The sequence below is a fragment of the Dasypus novemcinctus genome, chromosome 19 (assembly GCF_030445035.2).
Source record: "Dasypus novemcinctus isolate mDasNov1 chromosome 19, mDasNov1.1.hap2, whole genome shotgun sequence".
Classification (NCBI taxonomy): domain Eukaryota; kingdom Metazoa; phylum Chordata; class Mammalia; order Cingulata; family Dasypodidae; genus Dasypus; species Dasypus novemcinctus.
Window position 1 is genome coordinate 17310884 of NC_080691.1, and position 20915 is coordinate 17331798.

General features: G+C 41.9%; 1 protein-coding gene across 1 annotated transcript in view; it reads right to left on the bottom strand.

Annotated features, from left to right (window-relative positions):
• The window catches only part of DNAH10 (dynein axonemal heavy chain 10), a 185448-nt gene that overhangs the window by 84817 nt on the left and 79716 nt on the right, over positions 1-20915 (bottom strand). Inside the window, exons 25-34 of the mRNA XM_058281259.2 lie at positions 19149-19360; positions 14931-15084; positions 13472-13705; positions 11072-11194; positions 8107-8340; positions 5610-5833; positions 3201-3470; positions 2869-3052; positions 2268-2402; positions 1500-1652 (exon numbers count right to left, since the gene is read on the bottom strand). Of these exons, the coding sequence (XP_058137242.1) occupies positions 1500-1652; positions 2268-2402; positions 2869-3052; positions 3201-3470; positions 5610-5833; positions 8107-8340; positions 11072-11194; positions 13472-13705; positions 14931-15084; positions 19149-19360 (1923 nt within the window). The remainder of the gene's footprint in view (positions 1-1499; positions 1653-2267; positions 2403-2868; positions 3053-3200; positions 3471-5609; positions 5834-8106; positions 8341-11071; positions 11195-13471; positions 13706-14930; positions 15085-19148; positions 19361-20915) is intronic.

The following is a 20915-nucleotide window of genomic DNA, read 5'->3' on the forward strand; positions in this document are numbered from 1 at the left end:
AGGCTGCCTCAGTGAGGAAGGCAGCCTAGCAGACAGGTGATGCTTCCCCAGAAAGGAGGCCATGCCTTGTTCTCCAGGTCCTCGCCAATCCCCAGTACCCCACAGGATTGCCCTCTGGATTCACAGGGCTGCCCTCAGGGACACTGACAGGCCTGCTTTTAAAAACACAGCTTCTTGGGGGTGGGGTGGGGTTTGTGGGAACCTCATATTTCTTAATGTAACTTTTTTGCGATCTATGTATCTTTAAAAAAAAAAAAAAGACAATAAAAGAATTTAAAAAAAAAAAAAAAAGAGCTTCTAGACACCTAAGGAGGTTACAGGCTAAATTTCCCTGCCATGGAGTCGTAAGCTCAGCCCTTTCAAATTTTCAGAAGGACTAATGAAAAAAAGTCTATCCACACTTATCAAATGGACAGAAAGCAGACAATGTGGGGGGAGGGGAGAGAAATAAATTAAACATAAATCTTAAAAAAAAAAGTCTATCCAGAACCTTTATGGGAATCTTTAGATATTTTTAACAGCAACCAGCTTACATACCCTCTTGACAGTCAGTCCCATGGAAGTGTAGGGAAAAAACAGGTGAGAAACTATTGCCAGCTTCAATGCCCATGACAGAATCCTCACCAGCCCAAGCTGAAGTTTGGTCCTGAACCCAGCAATAAGGCTTTTTAGGGCTTTGGAGGATGACTAGGAGTTTTCAGGTGAAAGGGAAAGAAAGGATGACTCCAAGCAATAAGAGGTGCATATAGTGTCACAGGCATGGTGTGTCTATGGAGTGATTAACATGAGGTGACAAAGGGGCAGGGCATGAGGGGGCAATGACAGTGAGAGGAAGAGCAGTGGGGATGTGGGGACTAAACAGGCCCCTGGGCAGGGAAATGGCCCAGCTGCTCTGGTCAAAGAACCCACTCCTGGGTTACCAAGATTCTATCACAAGATTGTGCTCCAAATCCTGATCCCATTTAACTGATGTAACTTAATGGAGATTTCTCAAACTTGAGTCAGAGTGGGGATATGCGTGGATTCTCAAAAAAAGAAAAAAGTTATTTGTCTTTTCACTTTAATAACAACCTAAAAATTTCTACTCATTATAATGCCATAACTTTACCGAATATGAAGACAAAACTTCTTGTTCATTGTGATAATTTCGATTGAAAGGGCCCTAAATCAGTATTTCTCAAACTTGGGAAGCTTCTTTTTCCTTTAAAGGGGGCCCTGAACATCATTTATTTGAGAACACTGCCTTGCCTGTCTGTAATTAATAATCATATACCCTGAAGTAGTTTGAGGTCCTTGGAATATTACAGTCCTTCATTATCAAAGATAATAATAATTCAGGGAATCCTTATCATCTCAGTTTAAAAACAAAAATCTGGCCAGTCTTTATCCATAGAAAAGCTGTCTGGAAAGACAAGCCTCTGCCACCTGTCGTCTCGAAGGTAACAGGGCAGTTTGCATCTTGGGGACAGGGCCCAACGGAGCATCACACTTCTCCTCACCTGGAACTTGGTTAACTGGTGGATCAGAGCATTTCGAATTGTCTGGATCTGAGATGAGATAACTGAGAGCACAGAGGCATCGATTCGATTAAACTCATCAAAGCAGCCCCAGGCCCCACACTGGGCAAGGCCAGAAAAAATCTTCCCAATAGCCTGTAATGAAAAAAATGTCAGGACAAGGGCAAATTTTCTTCTTCAAAACTGCAAGTGAGACATCTATGAATACATTTCCTAGATTAAAGTAAGAATGGGATATTCAGATTGGCAGAAAACCAGTCAGCCAAGCAGCCACCCTGCTGACAGGTCTTTCTGGCAAGACTTGCAAGGCCTTTCCTGGGCTATCTCCCACTAACAAATCAAGGATTTTCATGTAAAACTCCAGATTTCTGGCTTCCCTCAATAAACTGGAAAATGTAACAACACTCGGTCCACTTCACCAAATGGCAACAATTGACTGAGGCTAAGTGGTGGCATTCCTTTTAAAGGGGGCATTGCTCTCCAGTTGACCACAGTCTCCACCACTCTCTATTGTCTCTGTTGGCTATTCATGATGGCAAACACTTATGTTTGGGACTCTTGCTCTACTTGCTGCTAACAAAACACATTCAAGTTCTGTGACTGTGGTGGCAAAACGTTTTCTACTACATACTCCCAACCACTGCCATGTCAGTTCCCTGAGAGAGTATGACATGGAATGCCTTCCTGCCATGTACCAACCACTCTGAGCTCTCTAATAAAATAGTACCAAAAGTGACACCCATGCCTTACTTTGTAATCCATGCCTTCTCCGCAGTTAGTTACAACACAGAGCAAGCCCAAGGCTTTGGCGAGGTCCTTAGTGGTCTCAGTTTTGCCGGTACCTGCTGGGCCAGCAGGAGCCCCACCCAGATACATGGATAGTGCCTGTTACAAGCCAAATGCAAAACATGCTTTCTGATTCACATAAGGAAACAGGTGTCATTTCCAGGTTTAGCACAGTGACAATATATGTTGAATATATACATACATGGAAATGGATAGGTTCATACTCACCTTTTGATAGTCACCATTTTTAACATTTCTTTTCTGTATTTTTCCATTGATCTCTACCGGTCACCCATTACATAGGAACCAGTGCACTAGGGACTGAGCATCATGCTGGAAACTGGCTCACTGCTTTGCTGAGTTCTCTGAGTCCTTCTAGCAAATTACTGGGCCTGAAGGTGGCAGTCATGGGGATCTCCTGAACTTGCAACCTCCCAATCCCAAACAGCGATAATGACGTCCCTTACTATTGCCAATTACTATAGTCATGCGTAGAGTGAAATGCATGTATAAAATGGTTAGGAACTATAAGGTAGGTCATAACCAAAGGGCAAGTCAGCATCACCTGAGTGAGGGTCAGGTAAATCCGATCTGTAAGGGGAGTGATGACCAATCTCCCGTTCAATCCCATGTACTCATAACCGTAGCTGAAGGTTCCCGTGCACTGGCGGATGTTGAGTTCATCGGGTTCTCGGTCCCAGTAAAACCGCAGCTGACTTTCCCATTCAAATTCCCGGGCCTCGAGAATGCTGGGGGTGGGAAACGGGAGGCAAATAAAGAGGGAGAAAGACTGGTGGAAGAGAAGGCAGGCATGAAGGAGGAAAGGGAGTTGGCTGAGGAGGGTCAAAGGTGGATAAGGAATGAACTTGATGCTCCAGTGCCCTAAGAGGTCCTCACCTGCCTCTTATGAAAGAATCCACTATGTCTCTGGCGTGCACATCGATGATGAGAACTGTGTTATATTTTTTCCTGTCATTTCTGCTCAAGTGCATAGTGATCCGAGTCACCAACTCATCAATTTGCCGGTGCATTTTTCTGCCATAGTGCTTCATGGCCTGCTTCTCCCCTTGTTTTATTTTGTTGAAGACATCTTCCACCTCCCAGGTCCACCACACCTGGCATGCAGCCAGCACCACCATGCCTTGGTACAGGAGCATCCAGTCGACCCTACATAAAAAGCACATCTTTAAGAGATTCCCGCCGTCCCCTCCCCCATACACATACTGGGAGTGATAAGGGAACAGTCCCATAAAGAAGTTATTTTTTTAATCTGGACTAGGGAAGGCAAAGTAAAAGCTTCAGGGAGGCAATGACAGTAAGACTCTTCTGGCTAAATAATGAAATATCAGGCCAATGAACACACACACATATACACACAGAGAGAAACTTGCCTGGGTAGAAAAATGGCAGCTAAGTTTAAAATATTTCTTTAAGCAGTGCTTTCCAGCACAGCCCATGGCAGCTAATGCCACCACTAACCCATCCAGCACTGCCAGCAGGGATATGATGCCAGAAGGAAAGAGGATTGCTTTTGTATGAGGAACTTTGGGCTGGCCTCTGTCCCTGGTTCCTGGGAACACCCTCTAAATCGTGGTAATTTCCTGTGAAGGAGTGTCTCTGTTATTCACGGTGGGCCTCCCAGACCACACCTCATAGTTCATGCTAACAAACTGGCCCAGGGCTGGGCCAACCATACCTGCAGTCCACGAGTGGGGCTGGCCAGACAGAGACCAACCATGGGACTGGGAGTGGAGCTTTGGGCCTCCTGATATCAGCCCGACCCCTGGGAAAGGAGGGGACTGGAGACTGAATTCAGCCCCATGGTCTCCAATCAATCTTGCCTCCATAATGAATCCCCAATAAAAATTCTGGACCCAGAGCTCAGGCAAGCTTCCCTGACTGCTAACATCCATCACTGTGCAGGGAAGGTGACACGTCCTGACTCCACATCAGGGGACCCTCCTACACCTCACTCTGTGCATCTCTTATCCTTTTCATTATATTAAAACTGTAATCATAAGTATAGTTCTTTCCAGAGTACTGTGAGTCATTCTAGTCAATTATCAAATTAGAGTTGGGGAAGGTGGGAAAGGTGGGGAGCTGGGGACCCCTGAATTTGCAGCTGGTGTCTAAAGTAACAGCAGTCTGGTGAGGACTGTGCCCTGAACCTGTGAACTTGCCTGAATTCTGGGTATTTAGAGCCAGAACTGCATTGCAGTTGGTGTCAAAAGTTAATTCAGGGAAGTGGATGCGGCTCAAGCAATGTGGCTCCCGTCTACCATATGGGAGGCCCCGGTTTAGCTTCCTGGGGCCTCCTGGTAAAGGCAAGCTGGCCTGCGCCCACGGAAGAGCTGACAGCTTACACCCGTGGGGATTTGACAGCCCACTCCAGTAAAACCCGCAAAGAGCTGGAGCAGCAAGATGACGCAACAAAGGGAGACAAGCAGACACAGAAGAACACGAATGGACACAGAGAGCAGACAGCTGAGCGCAAGCGGCAAGGGAGGGTGGGGGAAATAAATAAATAAAATAAATTCTTTAAAAAAAGTTAATGCAATTACTAAATCAGATCAGGTTTTACTAAATGGAAATAACATGATAATGCTGATTCCTGGAGGAAAAGAACTTGAGGTATGACTGGATTTCCTTGACTTGCTAGAGTCTGTTTTGTTGTATAATGGCAGCAAAATGGGAATTTTTTTTTAACCTTTCAATGTTTACATTATATAAAGCTAAGTTTCCTGTTAAAGGGAAATACTTTGAAGATGCATTTTAAAGGCCAACTTTTAGAAGTTAATCATGATTATCTTAGAAAAATAAAAAAGCTTTGCTGTTTGTAGACTAAAAGAAAGGCATTTTTGGTTTTTAAAAAAAGTATATCTTTATAAAAACAACTTTGCTGATTAACCCAAGTACATAATCAGTCCTACTGTACTAAACTCCTGATTTCTGTTGGTTTCCTAAGTCACTGGTCCTCACAAATACTCAGTATCACCTGGAGGGGCTTTTTAAAACATGGATCCCAGGGCCCCACTCCCAGAGTTTCTCATGCAGCAGGTCTGGAATGGGGCCCGAGAATATTTCTAACAAGCTCCCAGGATGTGCTCATGGTGCTGAGCCAGGGACCCCAACTCAGAGAAGCACTGTACTAGGTGATAATTTAAAGACAGATTTATGTCAACTAATGTAGCTACTGATAGAAAAGAAAACCTCATTTGAAATGTCAATCTACCCAAAACCCTTAAAATTAATCCATTTTGACTACTGATACGGTAAAGTAGCACATGGTCACATTTATGACCGTACCTGCTTCTGTCTTCACAGTATCTAAAAATAGCCTCTTTGGTAATTAGTCTGTTTGTTCTTCTCATTTCATTCAAAACTGCCGTCATCCAGTCCTCCACACGCCCTTCCGCCCGGATTATCTTCCGAAATTCCATGACTTCTCCTTCTGCTGAAATCATGGCTGACACGAGCTTTTCTCCACTCTCCCCGTCATTGAACCTCAGTGCCGCTATGTTGTCATACATCTGCAACACAGAGGGAGAAGCGAGCCTGGAGGACTCTGTGGTCTGGGGTCGAAGGGCAGCCTGTGGTGCCCCAGCAGAACAGTGACAGGCCAGCGGAAGTCACACACTAAACAGATGTTCATGTGAGCAACTGTCTGTTCACCCAACAAACATTTATCGGGTACTTTCATTTACCCTGCACTGTGCAAGGATGAGAAAAAGAAAAAGGCAGGATAGCCCAGTGACTAAACCCTAGAGCTTGGAAATTAGCAAGCTATGTTTGAATCCCAGCTTCCTCATGGTCCAATTAGTAACCGGGCAGTTTGTTTCTCTCCTCTCAGCAAGGCACAGCATGAACACAATTATGGCACCTGCAAGATGGGGACTGGTGTGGGGATGGAATGAGACAATGCATGTGAAAGGCTGGCACAGAATATTAACACTTGGCATTAGTTGGCCTCATCACTGTTATTAATGAGAATGACATTCGGGAAAATGAGTCTGGCAGGGGACCACAATATGAAGGAGAGGGTACTGCAAGTCAGGAAGAGAGGAAGAGAGAAGGACAACAGACTTTAAGGGATAAAAATCGGGGAAACGGACTTTGGCCCAGTGGTTAGGGCGTCCGTCTACCATATGGGAGGTCCGCGGTTCAAACCCCGGGCCTCCTCGACCCGTGTGGAGCTGGCCATGCGCAGTGCTGATGCGCGCAAGGAGTGCCGTGCCACGCAAGGGTGTCCCCCGCGTGGGGGAGCCCCCACGCGCAAGGAGTGCGCCCGTGAGGAAAGCCGCCCAGCGTGAAAAGAAAGTGCAGCCTGCCCAGGAATGGCGCCGCCCACACTTCCTGTGCCGCTGACGACAACAGAAGCGGACAAAGAAACAAAAAGCAGACAAAGAAACAAGACGCAACAAATAGACACCAAGAACAGACAACCAGGGGAGGGGGGGAAATTAAATAAATAAATAAATCTTTAAAAAAAAAAAAAAGGGGATAAAATCGGAGTTTTGCAAAAGGAGCTGGCAGTAAATTAAGAGCTTCTAACTACACATTTTTCTGTAACAGCAAAATATTTGTTTCTAAAGTGGAAGCAGGACACGAGCCTCCTCTTTGAGAAAGGAAAACATGTCATCAAAAATATGAATCTTACTTTAAGAAGGAAGCCAGCACTAATTACAGGGAAACTGTGAAGTAAAGCAGTTGATCCGAAGTGCTTTGTTTATCTGGAATAAAGGAATTACGCTAGAAACAGCGATTCTCAACTGGGAGCAATTTTGCCACCAGGGGCCACTGGGCAATGTCAGAGGGTATTTCTGATTGTCACAACTGGGGAAGAGGGTGAGCCTTGCACCTAGAGGATAGAGGCTGGGGATGCTGCTCAACATCCTACAATATACAAGACACACACCGCCCCACCCCAACAAAGACTCATCCAAATGTCACTGGTGCTGGTTGAGAAATCCTGCTCTACTCCGTTACTAAATAGAGAGCTTTGATTAACTGCCCAAAGATGGTGCCTGGCCATGCTCTGTTCTCTATCACAGGGGACAGACTGCTGGGTTTCTGCCATTCAATATTGTTCATGAACACACGTTTATGTGAAAGCATAGAAACATGAAGTAGGAAGGGTCACAGCAGGTTCATGACAGTGACTGCCTCTAGAAAACACAAGAACAACTACAGATGGGGGTGAGGAACAAAGAGCACATCAACTTCATCCGTAAGACTGTGTTTTCCAAAAAAAAAAATGAGAGAGACAAAACAAAAAAGGAATAAATGTTAACAAGTGTCCATTCTGTGTGGTGGATGAGGTTATTTCACCAACACTGTAAGGCAGGTACTTTATAGCAACTCATTTAATCTTTACAACAACCCACTGAAGCAGGTTAACTATTGGGGTTATCTTCACTTACAGATGAGGAACTGATGCCCAGAAAGGTTAAGTAACTTGCCTAAGTTCACAGAGCAAATCAGCATAGAGTCAGGATTTGAATCCAGCTCTAGAGCCTGTGTGCTAGCTAAACCAATATCGCTTATTGTTTCTGTGTTTATTATGTTAGTCTTTGTGTATTTGTCTGTTTCTCAAAAAGAGGATGTTTTGGGGCTGTGGAAAAAGAGCAATAAATAACAGCTGAGTTTTGGCGTAATTTTAGACTAAGCGCATTTCATCAGGCTTGTGCCTCAAAGCACCTCCGTCTTAAACCTCTATGTCGACCATCACCACGAAGAGAAGCAGGATGAAGCCGACTGAGCCTCAACGCTGGGCTGCTCCCTGGGGAAGACCCGCGCGGCTCACCTTTATCATGTGCTCCTGAACACAGAGGGGGTCGCTGTTGCCCAGAATGCTGAGCAGCTCGTCGTCAGAAATGAAGAAAAACCTCGGGAAGGAGTTTCTCTTGGAGTCTAAGTAGTCATTTAAACTCTTCTGGCATTTCTCGAGGCCTTCGCTGATATTCTGTAAGTCGTTGAGGCGGTTTGGGGCTTCGCAGCATCTCTTGATCACCGGGTCTTTTAAAGTTTCTCCCATTATCTGGGCAAGGACCAGAGAAGTGTCAGGCAAAGCGAGCAGAAGCCTGTTCCTGTGCCCAGAGCCAGCGCGTGCCAGGGCCAAGGCTCAGCAGAGAACAAAACTAACAAGCCACAACTACCATCGCCTGTAGGGAGGGCAATTTGGCAAAATCTGTCACATTTTTCAGTAAGTATATCTTCAGTACCTTCTAACGTACAATGCATAATCTGCTTATTCTGATGTTTATTCCGCCCCCCTTCCTCTGTCCTAGAAAGGCAGCTGCATGGGGCAGAGATTTTTATCTGCTTTGTTCAGTGATGTGCCCCAAGTACCTACATCAGTGCCTGCACATAGGACACTCTCAGTCAAGACTGTTGAATGAATGAGCCCAGCAATTCCACTTTAAGCAATGTGTAGATGCCAGAATGCTCAACACAGCACATATTTACAATAGCAAAAAAGAAGGAAAAAATGAAATAACTGAAACCCCCAACCATAGGGAATTAGGTAAATAATTCACATAATGGAACACTAAGTAGCTGCTGTCAGTGTTAACTGCAATGTTTGCTTATTGAAATGTGTCGAAGATGTTACATGAAAAAAGCCAGTTATATTGGTAAGCATGATCCTATTTTTATAGAACACCTGTGTATTTATTAATCTAGTTATTTTTATGTTTATATAGAAATAGAACAAATTCTGGAAAGATATATGCCAAACTGTTGAAAGTGGTCATCTTAAGTAATGGGGGCAAGCAGACTTGGCCCAGTGGATAGGACGTCCACCTACCACATGGGAGGTCTGCGGTTCAAATCCCAGGCCTCCTTGACCTGTGTGGGCTGGCCCATGCGCAGTGCTGATGCACAGGAGTGCCCTGCCACGTAGGGGTGTTCCCCACGCAGGGGAGACCCACGCGCAAGGAGTGCACCCCATAAGGAGAGCCGCCCAGCGCGAAAGAAAATACAATCTGCCCAGGAATGTCACTGCACACACGGAGAGCTGACACAGCAAGATGACACAACAAAAAGAAATACAGATTCCCCGTGCCGCTGATAAGGATAGAAGCAGTCACAGAAGAACACACAGCGAATGGACACAGAGAGCAGACAACTGGGTGGGGGCTGGGGGCAGGAAGGGGAGAGAAATAAATTAATATAAATAAATAAATCTTTAAAAAAATAGTAATGGGATCGCAGGTTCTATTTTTTTCTTATTTGTAATGTCTAAAGCCTTCCACGATGAATTGATATTTGTTGTGTAATTTTTTTTTCTTAATTTTATTTCTCCCCCCCCCCAGTTGTCTGCTCTCTGTGTCCATTCGCTGTGTGTTCTTCTGTGACCGCTTCTATCCTTATCAGCGGCACCGGGAATCTGTGTTTTCTTTCTGTTGCGTCATCTTGACGTGTCAGCTCTCCGTGTGTGCGGCGCCATTCTTGGGCAGGCTGCACTTTCTTTCGTGCTGGGCAGCTCTCACAGGGTGCACTCCTTGTGCGTGGGACTCCCCTACACGGGGGACACTCCTGCATGGCACAGCACTCCTTGCGCACATCAGCACTGAACATGGGCAGCTCCACACGAGTCAAGGAGGCCTGGTGTTTGAACTACGACCCTCCCATGTGGTAGGCAGATGCCCTATGCATTGGACCAAGTCTACTTCCCATTGTGTAATATTTTTTAAGTTTAAAAAAACGAGTTCATGTAAATGGATAACAAAAAAAATAAACTCTAATGGATAAAGGAGACCAAAACATGACTGGCCATTCATAATTGACAAACACAACTGTAGAGCCAGGTGGCAAAGATTTCCGGCTCTGGGGTCAAGTGACCTGGGTTAAAATCCTGGTCTCACTAATGCTCAGCAGCTGTGAGGATATGTGATGTCCTTTCTGGAAGGGTTTTAAAAGAGCACACTTTTTTACGGGCAATTTACCTTCAATTTACCTTCTAACAATCGATCATAAAATATTCATCCTAAATATGGGAAAAGCCTTAGGCACCAACTTGCATATTACTGATGAAAGCAAAGAATTTAGGTCAACAAAATGTCCAACTATTAAAGAATAATCAAGTCATCTGAGGTCAAGCCACTCACTGGAATATTATCTGAAGCGATGAAAATATTTTCTCAAATGGCTTCATAATATAAAATAATGTTTTTCATAATATTAAGAAGTTATAAAATTGTACACAGTATGATTACAATTGTGTTTTTAAAATCTATATACATATATTAAAAAGGTAAAAAGAAACATATTGAAGTAGTCATGATAACGTGAAGGGACCATGCAAGATAATTTTTTTCTATTTTTTTTCACATTTTCCAAGGTGTTTAAAAAAGCTGGTATTACTTTTATAATAAAAAAATAAACATTTAAAACGTTTTAGGGTGCAGCGATGCCCAGAGATGTACTTACCAGGTGCAATGGATGTGTCATGATGATGGGAGAGAGTGTTGCTGTGGGAGGAGTGGGGGGTGGGGGCGGTGGGGTTGAATGGGACTTCATATTTTTTTAATGTAATTTTTTTTTTAAATTAATAAAAAATTTAAAAATAAATAAATAAAACGTTTTAGTCATGTGCCAGCAGCTAAAGATCAAATAGAAATTTTTCTTAAACAGATTAAAGTCATGTATTATGACAGAAAAAAATTCAGAAGACACTAACAGAGAAAATACTGCATGCAAACATAAAAGTAAAAGAATCTCCAATAACCATCTTTCTTTCATGACTAAAGTAGAAGCCGGTCACTTGCCCTTTTAAATACTCTATCGATGGTGTCAAACTTCTTTGCCTCATCTGGAAGTTGTGATCGTATATCTCCACCAATAAAAATGCTTTCAAGATACATCCATTTTCTCTGAACCAGCATCCATATCTGTAAGTGCAGGATGTTAGTATTGACGCAAATTAGCAAGCGCCTCAGGTGTGAAGAGCAAACTCCCACTCCAACCCAGGACAAACACAACCACCTCAGGTAAAGGACTGTCAAGGAAAGACAGTGGGGAAAGCACAAACATAACCACACCCCTCCGACCCAAATACACAGAAATGCTGGATAAAGGATGATGAAGCATTTAAAAATATTCCACAGCAAGAGAGCACTCTCCATACCAGCCCAGGATGGGAAGAAAGTTCCTAGCTGTGAGCGGGGGTCAGAGGCCTGTGATTCAAGGACTCAGAACCATGCAGAAGCCCCTGTAAAAGCGAGGCCAGAGAAGTAGATTTGGCTCAACTGATAGAGCGTCTGCCTATCATTGGGAGGTCCAGGGGTCAAACTCAGGGCCTCCTGATCCACAGGGTGAGCTGGCCCGTGCGCAGTGCTGATGCGCGCCAGGAGTGCCGTGCCACGCAGGGCTGTCCCCTGCATAGGGGAGCCCCACGTGCAAGGAGTGCTCCCCTCAAAGAGAGCCGCCCCATGCGAAAAAAGTGCAGCCTGCCCAGGAGTGGCACTGCACACACAGAGAGCTGACACAGCAAGATGATGCAACAACAACGAAAGACACAAATTCCCAGTGCCCCTGACAAGAATGCAAGCAGACAAGAAGAACACACAGTGAATGGACACAGAGAACAGACAAGGGGGGATGAGAGGAGGAGAAGGGGAGAGAAATAAAAAATAAATCTTAAAAAAAAAAAAAAACGAGGTGAGGGCAGCCATTGCATGCCCGGAGGCCAGGGCCGGGATGCACTCCACACTCAGAGCTGGGGAGTCAGGTCTGGAACTACCTACCCAAAGTTTGGGATGTGGTCAGAAATGAGCCCCTTGCCTGTGACCTGGGGAGCAAAGCCAGTCGTGCAAAATGGTGAGCCAATTCTGGTTGCTCCCAGGGGTCTGAACTAGCATATCCCACAGAGGAAGAAAGCCCAAACCATCTAATCTAAGACCTTGTCTAGAGCTGCCCCGGATGGACTAAACTGGAAAAACTTCAAAGACGTGTGACAGTACATCAGTGCTCAGAGCAGCATCATTCACAAGGGCAAAAAGGGAGAAACAACCCGAATGCCCATTGATGGCCGAACAAATATTACTGGTAAACAAATATTACTCAGTTATAAAAAGGAATGACATTTTGATACATGCTACTACACACAAGAACCTGGAAAATATTCTAAGTGAAAGAAGCCAGACACAAAAGGCAAATATTGTATGACTCCACTTACATGAAATATCTAGAGTAGGCAAATTCATAGAGACAGAAAGTAATTAGAGGTTACCAGGGGCAGAGAGGAGGGTAAAGGGTGAGTTATTGTTTAAAGGACACAGAATTTCTGTTTGGGGTGATGAAAAAGTTTTGGTACTAGAAGGTAGTGATAGCTGCACAACAATGTAACTATAATTAATTCCACTGATTTGTACACTTAAAAATGATTAAAATGGCACATTCTATGATATATATAGACATACATACATACAAACACAATAAATATTTTAAAGCACATATAAACACATGACCAAAGGAAACAAGCACAGGAAAAGAAACTGTAAATAACAAGAACTAAGAAAAAAAATCACAGTGCATAGAGAAAAACCCACAACCATGAGAAATGGCCAGCAGACACACAAAAAAGAGGGAAATTATTGCCTAAGAAAATAAAAATTATAGAGAAATCTGAAAAGGACTTTAAAATAAATGTTTAAAATTTTCAATGTGATAAAGGAGGTATGAAAAATCTTCTAACAAGAACAGGACAGTATTAAACAAGAATAGAGATTTATGAAAAAGAACCAATTAGGAAGTTTGGAAATTAAAAATATACTCATTGAAATAAAAACTCAGCTTAACTTCTCTACTCATATACCCCTCTCCCCAAAATAAATCAAGACATGTATCATCCATTCCAAACTCCTCCTGGGGGTCAAGAGGAGCAAATCTAGAATCCTGTCATTACCCTCATAAATTATTTATATCTTCTTAATAATTTGAAAGCCAAAAATTCTTTTCCTATAAATAATGAATCACTAAATAAAAGTTCACAAAAAAACACCCAGGCCATTGTAACCAACATATACATGTGCATACATACATACATTTATACATAAAAAGTTATGAAAAAAGATCACTAGTTTCTAGGTACAAAATATTCTCACATAAAGGTTCTTTCCTGCAATTAACTGTCTCTAATCAACCCTTTTTTGACTTTTTTTCCTCACCTCAATAACTTCCCCAATTACAGAAAGTTTTTTTTCCCATTTGTGAACAGTCTGCAGAAAAGGCCCCACAAATCTGCTTCCTGAGATGCTTTGCAGGTTGAAAGTGTTATCATCAAGGCACTGAATAATGTCATCAACAGACCCCAAGATGTAGCCTCGCTCCTGAGTGCCTTTATAGTACTTAACCACAGTGAATTTCATATTTTCCCACGTGTCCAGAATTTCCTTCACGGCCTGGGCAGGAATGAAAAAAGAATGATTTGGGCACAAAAATTGAAGAAACTGAACCCCCATCCAACAACTTTAGCATGCCTTTGACCAACTCTTCGACCCAGTGTCCTGGTTCACTTTTCTTAATAAGTAGATTCTGTTATGATAATAATAGTTATGTATTAAGCATCTGTCAGGTGCTTGATCTCCTTTAGTCTCCAAAACAACCTGAGTGTTTTTACAGAGAAGGAAACTAGGACTCAGGCATGAAGTAGTTTGTCAAGTCCACTCAGCTACTGAGTACCAGAAACAGGGTCTAAATTCCACAGTCTGCCTCCAGACTCTGCACACTTATGCGATCTTGCCCAGTGGGCTTACTCTACTGTTCAGCAAGAAAATCAAATGACAAAATAATATGCCGGGAGTAGATATAGCTCAAGTGGTTGAGCACGTGCTTCCAATGTACGAGGTCTCAGGTTCGATCCCTGGTACTTCCTAAAAACAAAAACAAATAAAATAAACAAAACAAAACAACACTAATTAGGGAACGGATGTAACTCAGTGGTTAAGCACCTGCGTCCCATGTACAAGGTCCTGGGTTCAATCCCTGGTACCTCCTAAAAAATAAAATTATTAAAAAAATAATATGCCCTTTATGATTCCCCTTTCAAAATACATCTGTATCCATATGTATAATATATGGACATATGTATATGTGTGTGTACATACCTGTATATATATGTATATATGTTGTGTGTATGTGTGATACATTCACTGTGTGTATGTATATGTGCATATGCATATGTAAATGTGTTATTTATGTATGTGGCATGTGTGTATATATTTATGTATGTGATGGATATGCATGCATGTTTGTGTGTATGTGTGTATGGATGTACATATGAATATGTATGCATATGTACACATGTTGTATATGTGTATGTGTATATATATATGCATGTGTGCATATTTAAGTATGGAAGGCTACACACCAAAATATTAACAATAATTATCTTCAGGTGCTAGAATTATGAATGATTTGTCTATTTTTTCAATTTTCTACCATGTACATCTATTACTTCTATAATAAATTAAAAAATGAAACTATCATTAAAATGAAATTTAAATTTTAAAATTCTATTTCTACAATTCATTACTCAAACACAGCAGGTACTAGAGAAAACATATTTCTTTTTTAATAAAAATACATTTCTCTAGACTCTTTTACAATAACTAAAAATAGCCTTACCTTCTCAATGGCGATCTCCTTGATAGCTGCTGTGACAATCTCATTGAGAACATCCGTATGCTTGTGAAGTTCCATAGCAAACATATTTTCCAACGTGAATGTTTCAGTCATTTCGAAAAATACACCAGTTTTTTCCATAAGTTCTTTCCAATGCCTGTAAGAGAGCAGACAATTAAATAATTATGCCAACTGAATTTAGTGATGAATTTCATTACTCCCTTTTAAATCACAGGAAAGCCCCATTGAAAAAACTTCCTGTAATGGAATTATGAAATATGAGGACATAATTGGAATTATATTTCCAAAGTTTTCCAAAACCCCCCTGGCCGCCAGACCTAAGTCCAGGAAACCACATCTAGCATGATGTCATACAGACTGGTCATCCAACAGTCTAAGAAAATACACAATTTGTCATTTTTGGAAACTGCTCCTATTATAGTCTCTAGACCAGTGATTTTAACCTTGATTAGATCACTCATCTTTTTTGAGAACCTGGTATAAACTTTTTATGAGTTCACACATATTCTATAAATATTTATTGAGAGCTGACTCTGTGCCAGGCCATATGCCAGGAACTGGTATACAAGATCCCTGTCCTCAAGGAACGTGGCCCCTATCTGGAAGACAGCTGACTAACAATAAAACGAATCTACAAATTAAATACATACAAGTCATTTTGAGCACTATGAAAAAGCCAGAGTGACAGAGAGAGGAAAAGGGGTCTACTTTAGAGAGGATGATCCAGACCGAACTCTGCATATAGACACAGCATGAAGAAGCCCTGCTCTTGGGAAATGGATGTGGCTCAACTGATGGAGTGTCCGCCTACCACATGGGAGAGTCCAGGGTTCAATACCCAGGGCCTCCTGACCCATGTGGTAAGCTGGCCCGTGCACAGAGCTGCCACATGCAAGGAGTGTCATGCCATACAGGGGTGCCCCGGTGTGGGGGTGCCCCACGTGCAAGAAGTGTGCCCTACAAGGAGAGCCACCCCACGTGAAAAAAAGCACAGCCTGCCCAGGAGTGGCACCACACACATGGAGAGATGACACAGCAAGATGATGCAACAAAAAAGAGAGACAGTTTCCCGGTGCCGCTGAGGGTGCAAGCGGTCACAGAATAATGCACAGTGAGTGGACACAGCAGACACCCCCAGGGGTGGGGGGGGGGGGCGAAGAAATAAATAAAATAAATCTTTAAAAAAAAAAAAGAAACCCTGTTCTTGACCTAACTTGGCCTTCCTTTAAGGTTCACATCAGGCTGCAGTTTTGCCCATTTTTATGGAATGAATAAATGTAAAGCAGCTAAACACGGTACTAGGTACCAGCAGAACACTTGGTACACATCACAAAAGGAATAAATGTTGTTCCTAATTTTTGTCGTAAAAACCCAAAAGGAAACAGAAATGGCTGGAAAGAAGAATCCACTGTTTAATGTATCTCTATATTCCCACGCCTAGCACAGGACTTGATAAAAAGTAGGGGCTAATGTGGCCTCTCTCTAAGCTGAACTCAGCATATAAATGCATTACCTTCCCCCAGCATGGGCTATGACTCTCGGAGATGAGCCTCCCTGGCACCAAGAATTACTACCAAGCCACAACCAGCAATGCAACTGCAAAAAGACCTTGACCAAAAGGGGGAAAAGGTAAAGACAAATGAGTATATATGGCTAAGAGACTTCAAAGTGAGTTGGGAGGTCATTCCAGAGGTTACATTTATTATGCAGGTCTCAGCAGGATCTCATTGACTGCCAAAGTAAATATATCTCGAATAGAGGCTCTAGAGACATCCAGACACTATAGTAAAGATAGATAGCTCAGGAGTTTCGACGCCTTGCCAGAGGGCCCTACGTCGGAATTTATGCTCCCCCATGTGACAGAGATGAACTCAGTTGTGGTTTCCCTAAAAACAGCTCTTCTGACCCTTCTATTAGAACCTGTAATTAGTACTAGGGTTGAAAGGTGTACATCCAAGAGACTAAAATCTTTGGCCTGTCCATGTGCCAGCTGGGCCATGAATATCAACAGAGTTGCAACACATACTCTCCAGTTCATTGGACTCACCCAGGACAACAAACAAAGAGATAATGATGGACAACGATCATCCCAAAGAACCGAGAGAGTCTACAACTGCAAGCAAGAGAGTCCCATCCACCTGCCCCAGGGGATCAAAGCCCTGCCCCAATTAGAGGTGAAGTGGGCATCACTATCCCAGAATCCTCAGGATTGGGGAATGAACTATGGACTAAAGTAAACTTGCTGGTATTCTACTATAAACATATTGTGATTCTAGCAATAGAAGAAAATAATGTATCATTGATGTGGAAAAAAAAAAAAAGTAGGGGCTAGTGGGTCAGAGGGTTCACAGACTCAGTGTTAAGTAACTCACCCAGGGAGAGAGTAATTCCCTTTTTGGCTCCCCTCCATGCCTTCTGATTACACCAAAGACAAAGTTTCAGCTTGGTGCTGGTGTGTGGATCTTTAACATCTCCTCACTTACTTTAAGCTTTTTTCAGAGGGTTGACCTCCAGCTCAGAGACAGACAACATCTTTGAGGTAGAATTTAATATTTACATATATATATAATTGCATTCTATTTATGGCAAGCACTTTAGGTTTTCCATTTATATTAGTGAGACAAGGTACTTTTAAAAATATTTTCATTTAAGGAAAGAGAAATAAGCTGATAGGAAGAACAATACAAAGTAATGATAGTATAGGCGATACTTGGATATGACCAAAATTGTGTGGAATGACTGAAGTTTGGGAAACACTGGGTTAAGAATCATACAACAGGAAACTTTAGCCAGAAAATCTTTACTTCTACCTAGTTTTACAGAAAAGGAAACTGAAGAATGCAAAGGTAAAAGCAGGTGCCCAGTTTACTCAGTAGACTAGTGGCAAATGGGTTTAGTACATGAGTCACCTAGGCTGTGGCCTCCCTGCTCTTTGTTGAAAGGGATATTTGTGAGGGTAGGAGAGGTGTTAAAGTTATTAGCATTTAGGAGAGACTGTCTCTTCATTGTAATCAGGACTGGAAGCCAGCTGAAATGAATTATTTGATACCATTACAAGATAATGCGTCCATGCTTCAGGAAATACAACAGAGGAAAAGAGGCACAATCAGGGGTACCTGTAACTCACAGAGCTCCTCCCAATCCCTTTCTGTGAGAAACCATATCCAAATGATCACACACAAATGAGAAATGAGTCTCCTCCATTTTCACTACTGGGACTGGCTCCTTCATTAAATCACTAGTGAGACCTGTGTCGTCCAATATGGCAGCCACAAGTTACAATGCAGCTACTGAGCATTTGAAATGTAGGAAGTCCAACTTGAGATGTGCTGGAAGTGTAAAATACACACCTGTTTTAAAGTATCTTGTATAAAAAGTATAAAATATCTCACTAGAAATGTTTTTTGGTTGTTGTTTTTCAGGCCAAGGGTTGAACCCGGGACCTCATTAAGAGGGAAGCCAGCACTCAACCACTGAGCCACATCAGCTCCCCTGAGTTGTTTTTTTATTGTTTGCTTGTTGTTGTTGTTTTTATCTTTTTTTTGTTAAAAGATACATAGATCACACAAAATGTTACATTAAAAAATACAAGAGGTTCCCATATACCCCCACTCCCCCCCCACCCCCACTCCTCCTACATCAACATTTTGTTTGCTTTTTGTTTGTGTTTAGGAGGCACCAGGAACCAAACCCAAAACCTCCCATGTGGGAAACAGGCGCTCAACCGCTTAAGCTACATCCACTCCCTTAGAAATGTTTTATACCGATTGCATGTTGAAATGATAAAGCTGTAGATAGATGTGGTTAATTAAAATAACTATTAAATTTAATTTCATCTGTTTCTTTTTACTTTTTTAATGTAACCACTAGAAAATTTGAAATTGCAGGTGTGGATCGCATTATATTTCTACTGGATGGTGTTGATCTAGACCTTGTGCTAATTTTTTTTTAACTCCAAAAGAAGCAACTGAAAATACCACTTTAAGTCTGAGAGGGTTTGTCTTAGAGAATCCTTGTGGTTGATAATTTTACAGAAACTTTTGCATAAAAACAATATTGTAGAGTTATTTCTTATATATTTCTAGCCCTACATTGATATAAAACTTTGTTCTTCTTTATGGATATAAGCAAAGATAGGCATATTTTAAAATAAAAGTTGTTCCCATATTTTCATGTCAGTTTACAGAGATAAAAACAAACCTGTCTCTTAGTGCTTCATGTTTCAAGTCAAGAAGTAAAGGAATCGAGTCTTTGAATGCTTTCATTCTTGCTTCCAGGTAGTGGGCCACTGATAAGCCACGGGCCTGCCGAGGTAGTTTTCTGAGAGCCTTGAGGAAACTTTCAATTCCTTCCTGAAGAAACTGAACATTGAGGTTGATCCACAGTGTCTGAGACCATTCTTCTTTTGCAACCTGGAAATTTACAAGAAATAGTTCCTTCTTCTTGTTGATTAAGATCCCTTAGGGGAAGCAGATTTGGCTCAACAGATAGAGCGTCTGCCTACCACATAGGAGGTCCAGGGTTCAAACCTAGGGCCTCCAGACCCGTGTGATGAGCTGGTCCATACACAGTGCTAATGTGCACAAGAAGTGCCGTGCCACGCAGGAGTGTCCCCCGCGTAAGGGAGCCCCACGCACAAGGAGTACGCCCATAAGGAGAGGCGCCCAGCGCAAAAAAAAAAGTGCAACCTGCCCAGGAGTGGTGCTGCACACACAGAATGCTGACGCAGCAAGATGACGCAACAAAAAGAGACACATATTCCTGGTGCAGCTGACAAGAATACAAGTGGACACAGAAGAACACCCAGCAAATGGACACAGAGAAGAGACAACTGGGGAGGTAGGGGGAAGGGGAGAGAAATAAATAAAAATAAAATCTTTTAAAAAATTTTAAAAATCCCTTAGGAAATGTGAAGAGAATTCAACAGGGAGAGCAAATTCTTAATTCTTGCTCCTGCTCAGCTCTTTACTATTGAATTATACACTTGAAAGTGGTTAAAATGGGAAATTTTGGGTTATTTACACACCTACAATAAAAAGTTTAAAATACACACACAAGACATTATTACCCATATATCTACAACAACCTCAAATACACAATTGAAGGATTTTAAGGTATAAAACAGTAACAAAAAATTCTAACTTTTTTAGAAAACAGCAAAAATAATTCTATACTGAGGATATGTAAAATCCAAAAATGTGTTTACCTTTTCTTAAGAGAAAAGTAAGAAGTGTGAAACCAGAAATAGGTATATTAAATCAGGGAATCTCTTGGATTTTAAGAGTATTTCATTCCAGTTTTCATAATGTGCTTCTCTTCTCTGACAAAAAGCTAACATTACAAAATATTTGCAGCTTAGATTGCTAATCAAAGACCCTGCCTTCTATTAGGTTGAGACTAAGAAATAGAAACAAAACACGATCCTGCTTAATTATCATAAAGAAAAGACATCCTGTATTATATTTTCCTGGGATTTAATGTAAAAAGATGAGTTCTTTCTTACAAAATGTTACCAATTTTGATATTTTGCATTTGTAACCTATAACATATAGGCTTGTCAGAATTGTTTGATAGAAATCATGTTAATTGATTAAATATGTTACATTTTTTGTTTTGTTTCTTTACTTAGAGTATATATAATATTACTATGTATATTCTTCATTTCTCTTCCTTAAAAGCCCAACCAGCTTTTGGATTTTTAGAGATGACCTATAGGATTCTTTTTTTTTTTTTTTTGAGTAAGACAACCTAGAAGGAAATCATTAAAAAATAAAGCACTTGAGTTCTAGACCTATACATAAGGCAGCCAATCAATCATATAATAGAACGCCCTTCTTTCATCCACCCTCAACTCCTTGGACTGTCACTCACTTCACTGGATACACTTGGCAAAACCACAACCCTGGTTAGATCTACCCCTTGACACTCAACAACCCTCAATGCCTGCACCCACAAGGTCAATTGTGG